Below are 5000 nucleotides of genomic sequence, written 5' to 3' on the forward strand. Positions count from 1 at the left end.
GGTCAGCTTCTCCTCGACCTCCTCTAGGTCCTTTTCAGATGGGTTGGTTGATGTTCGTTTGCGGAGTTCTGCAACAGCTACCCGCAACTCTTCCTGCGACTGCTTGACGGCGACCATCAATTCCTTTAATGCCGGATCCATAATCCACGTCTTCTCACTGGGTCACTCTGACCCTCTCTTCAGTCAGCTGGGTCACAATGCCTGTAGTCACCCTCTTCTGCGACTTCGCTGGGTCACTCTGCCCCTCTTCAGTCAGCGTGGGTCACTGTGCCCGCATTCTCCACCATATGTCGCAGCCCAGCACTCAGTACGACGCGACCAGGGAATTCCAAAGCAATTATTCTTTATTAAACTCTTTTAGGCACTCAAACATTACAACAAAGGTAGTCAAAATGAACCGAAAATAGGGGAAACCTTACGCCTTGCACCCAGTGCAACTAGCGTCTTCCCCTCTGTCTTTCTCTCTCACTCTCTCAGCCAGTTCTGATTCTCACTGACTATTTAACTCTACCAATCTAGTTGCTGCTCAGGTGCCAAACTAGTCTAATCATTTGCACCTGAGCTTGCAATCAGTGGATGCCCGACCTCACTAGTCCCCAGAGCACCTCCCCAGGGTCCTAGAGCCTGCCCTGTAGTACTGGTCACCCATAGGAACCGAAGTGGGAGCCTAAGAGCAGCTTGGGCTACCACAGTGCGAGTGTGTGTGTGTGTAAGTGTGTGTGTGTATGAGTGTGAGTGTGTGTGTGTGTGTATGAGTGTTTACCTGAGACTGGTCGTAGTGTATGGTGATTTTGACCCCGCCCTCCGTCAGCTTGTCAATGACGTCGTCGGTAGGCCCCGCCTCCAGCTGTGGGCTGAAGCTGATCTGAAGCCACTCCCCGTATGACATCATCTGCAGGCGCATCAGCTTCTCCTCGCTGATTCGCTGCATCTTCAGACGGAAGTCCTTCACTTCCTGGTCCTGGAGAGAGTCCAACTCCTGTAAGCCTTTAGAGCACAGAGAGATGCTGATGGATGTGTGTGTGTGTGTGTGTGTGTGTGTGTGTGTACCTTTCCCTATGAGCTTGCCTATCTTGGAGGAGAGCACGTGCTGGGTGTGTGTGTGTGTGTGTGTGTGTGTGTACCTTTCCCTATGAGGGTGCCTATCTTGGAGGAGAGCACGTGCTGGGTGTGTGTGTGTGTGTGTGTGTGTGTGTGTGTGTACCTTTCCCTATGAGGGTGCCTATCTTGGAGGAGAGCACGCGCTGGTTGTGTGTGTGTGTGTGTGTGTGTCTGTGTGTGTGTGTGTGTGTGTGTGTGTGTGTGTGTCTGTGTACCTTTCCCTATGAGGGTGCCTATCTTGGAGGAGAGCACGTGCTGGGTGTGTGTGTGTGTGTGTGTGTGTGTGTGTGTGTACCTTTCCCTATGAGGGTGCCTATCTTGGAGGAGAGCACGCGCTGGTTGTGTGTGTGTGTGTGTGTGTGTCTGTGTGTGTGTGTGTGTGTGTGTGTGTCTGTGTGTGTCTGTGTACCTTTCCCTATGAGGGTGCCTATCTTGGAGGAGAGCACGCGCTGGTTGTCGGCTCCCCCGCGGCGTAGGAGGCGGAGCACGGGCAGGAAGGGGCGGACCTCACACAGGCGACGGCTCTCGTCGTCCAGCTCCTCGTGGACGGCCGCCGCAGACACACACTCGAACACACACCCCTCCATCTGACCCAGCGCCGAGAACAGGGGGTACTGCGCAGCCTGCTTCCATAGGAGCTGCACACACACACACACACACACACACACACACACACACATATTTAAGCATACTTACCTGAAACATTTAAAAAACATAAAAGGGTTGGAGCTTCCACAAGATATATATGACACACTGACAGACACAGACAGACACACACACACACACACACACACACACACACACACACACACACACCAGTTTGATGTGTGGGAAGGTGGACTCTCAGGACACACACACACACACAGACAGACACACACACACACACACAGACACACACACACACACACACACACACACACACACACACACACACACACACACACACACACACACCAGTTTGATGTGTTGGATGGTGGATTCTCAGGACAGACAGACAGACAGACAGACAGACAGACAGACAGACAGACAGACAGACACACACACACACACACACCAGTTTGATGTGTTGGATGGTGGATTCTCAGGACAGACAGACAGACAGACAGACAGACAGACAGACAGACAGACAGACAGACAGACAGACAGACAGACAGACAGACAGACAGACAGACAGACAGACAGACAGACAGACAGACAGACAGACAGACAGACAGAGACAGACAGACACACACACACACACCAGTTTGATGTGTTGGATGGTGGCCTCTCGGGGGACGTCCATCTGGATGTAGAGGCCTGTGGGTAACAGGAAGTCCACAGTCACAAGCTCCGCCTCCACCTGGCCCAGCTCCGCCCACAAATCCAGCACGTCCGTCATGGCGGGAGGCATGGGCTTGTCGTCTAGCAACCATACGGACCTAAACAAACAGATGACATCACTGATGACATCACTCAGATATCGACCATACGGACCTAAACAAACAGATGACATCATCACTCACATAAACACACAGATGACATCATCACTCAGATATCAACCATACACACATAAACACACGGATGACATCATCACTCAGATATCAACCATACACACATAAACACACAGATGACATCATCACTCAGATATCAACACTACGGACCTAAACACACAGATGACATCATCACTCAGATATCAACACTACGCACATAAACACACGGATGACATCATCAAAGGGGACAAAGAAAAGCGTGTCGTATCATTAAGTGCCATTGCTTGCAGAAGGATAGGAGAGCTACAAAGCGAGTACGTTTGCTGTTGAAGCCAGCAGCCAATAACCATTTACAGCCACGTATCAGGTAGCCTCAGGGAGCTAGCAAACACCACGGATCAGGTAGCCTCAGGGAGCTAGCAAACACCACGCAACAGTCATCAGCCAATAACCATTTACAGCGACGGATCAGGTAGCCTCAGGGAGCTAGCAAACACCACGCATCAGGTAGCCTCAGGGAGCTAGCAAACACCACGCATCAGGTAGCCTCAGGGAGCTAGCAAACACCACGCAACAGGTAGCCTCAGGGAGCTAGCAAACACCACGCATCAGGTAGCCTCAGGGAGCTAGCAAACACCACGCATCAGGTAGCCTCAGGGAGCTAGCAAACACCACGCAACAGGTAGCCTCAGGGAGCTAGCAAACACCACGGATCAGGTAGCCTCAGGGAGCTAGCAAACACCACGCAGTATCAGGTAGCCTCAGGGAGCTAGCAAACACCACGCAACAGGTAGCCTAAGGGAGCTAGCAAACACCACGCAACAGGTAGCCTCAGGGAGCTAGCAAACACCACGCATCAGGTAGCCTCAGTGAGCTAGCAAACACCACGCAACAGGTAGCCTCAGGGAGCTAGCAAACACCACGCATCAGGTAGCCTCAGGGAGCTAGCAAACACCACGTATCAGGTAGCCTCAGGGAGCTAGCAAACACCACGCAACAGGTAGCCTCAGGGAGCTAGCAAACACCACGGATCAGGTAGCCTCAGGGAGCTAGCAAACACCACGCAGTATCAGGTAGCCTCAGGGAGCTAGCAAACACCACGCAACAGGTAGCCTCAGGGAGCTAGCAAACACCACGCAACAGGTAGCCTCAGGGAGCTAGCAAACACCACGCAGTATCAGGTAGCCTCAGGGAGCTAGCAAACACCACGCATCAGGTAGCCTCAGGGAGCTAGCAAACACCACGCATCAGGTAGCCTCAGGGAGCTAGCAAACACCACGCAACAGGTAGCCTCAGGGAGCTAGCAAACACCACGCAGTATCAGGTAGCCTCAGGGAGCTAGCAAACACCACGCATCAGGTAGCCTCAGGGAGCTAGCAAACACCACGCATCAGGTAGCCTCAGGGAGCTAGCAAACACCACGCATCAGGTAGCCTCAGGGAGCTAGCATCAGGTAGCCTCAGGGAGCTAGCAAACACCACGCATCAGGTAGCCTCAGGGAGCTAGCAAACACCACGCAGTATCAGGTAGCCTCAGGGAGCTAGCAAACACCACGCATCAGGTAGCCTCAGGGAGCTAGCAAACACCACGCATCAGGTAGCCTCAGGGAGCTAGCAAACACCACGCATCAGGTAGCCTCAGGGAGCTAGCATCAGGTAGCCTCAGGGAGCTAGCAAACACCACGCATCAGGTAGCCTCAGGGAGCTAGCAAACACCACGCATCAGGTAGCCTCAGGGAGCTAGCAACAGGTAGCCTCAGGGAGCTAGCAGCCTCAGGGAGCTAGCATCAGGTAGCCTCAGGGAGCTAGCATCAGGTAGCCTCAGGGAGCTAGCAAACACCACGCAGTATCAGGTAGCCTCAGGGAGCTAGCAAACACCACGCATCAGGTAGCCTCAGGGAGCTAGCAAACACCACGCATCAGGTAGCCTCAGGGAGCTAGCAAACACCACGCATCAGGTAGCCTCAGGGAGCTAGCATCAGGTAGCCTCAGGGAGCTAGCAAACACCACGCATCAGGTAGCCTCAGGGAGCTAGCAAACACCACGCATCAGGTAGCCTCAGGGAGCTAGCAACAGGTAGCCTCAGGGAGCTAGCAGCCTCAGGGAGCTAGCATCAGGTAGCCTCAGGGAGCTAGCAAACACCACGCATCAGGTAGCCTCAAGGAGCTAGCAACAGGTAGCCTCAGGGAGCTAGCAGCCTCAGGGAGCTAGCATCAGGTAGCCTCAGGGAGCTAGCAAACACCACGCATCAGGTAGCCTCAGGGAGCTAGCAAACACCACGCATCAGGTAGCCTCAGGGAGCTAGCAACAGGTAGCCTCAGGGAGCTAGCAGCCTCAGGGAGCTAGCATCAGGTAGCCTCAGGGAGCTAGCATCAGGTAGCCTCAGGGAGCTAGCAAACACCACGCAACAGTCATGGCACACTGGAAAGAG

The 5000-nt window shown here is 53.6% G+C and overlaps 1 protein-coding gene across 4 annotated transcripts in view; it reads right to left on the reverse strand.

Moving 5' to 3' along the window:
• The window catches only part of pik3cb (phosphatidylinositol-4,5-bisphosphate 3-kinase, catalytic subunit beta), a gene marked incomplete at its 3' end in the record, with an annotated part of 34707 nt that overhangs the window by 28040 nt on the left and 1667 nt on the right, over nt 1-5000 (reverse strand). For 2 of the 4 annotated variants that reach the window (XM_080844880.1, XM_080844883.1), the window contains exons 2-4: nt 2342-2519; nt 1511-1739; nt 764-987 (exon numbers count right to left, since the gene is read on the reverse strand). In XM_080844880.1, the coding sequence (XP_080701006.1) occupies nt 764-987; nt 1511-1739; nt 2342-2519 (631 nt within the window). Of the gene's footprint in view, nt 1-763; nt 988-1124; nt 1137-1510; nt 1740-2055; nt 2073-2341; nt 2520-5000 lie in introns of those variants that run through there. The other 2 variants (XM_080844881.1, XM_080844882.1) reach the window with 2 other exon arrangements.

The sequence above is a fragment of the Sprattus sprattus genome, assembly GCF_963457725.1.
Source record: "Sprattus sprattus genome assembly, chromosome: 9".
NCBI classification, from domain to species: domain Eukaryota; kingdom Metazoa; phylum Chordata; class Actinopteri; order Clupeiformes; family Clupeidae; genus Sprattus; species Sprattus sprattus.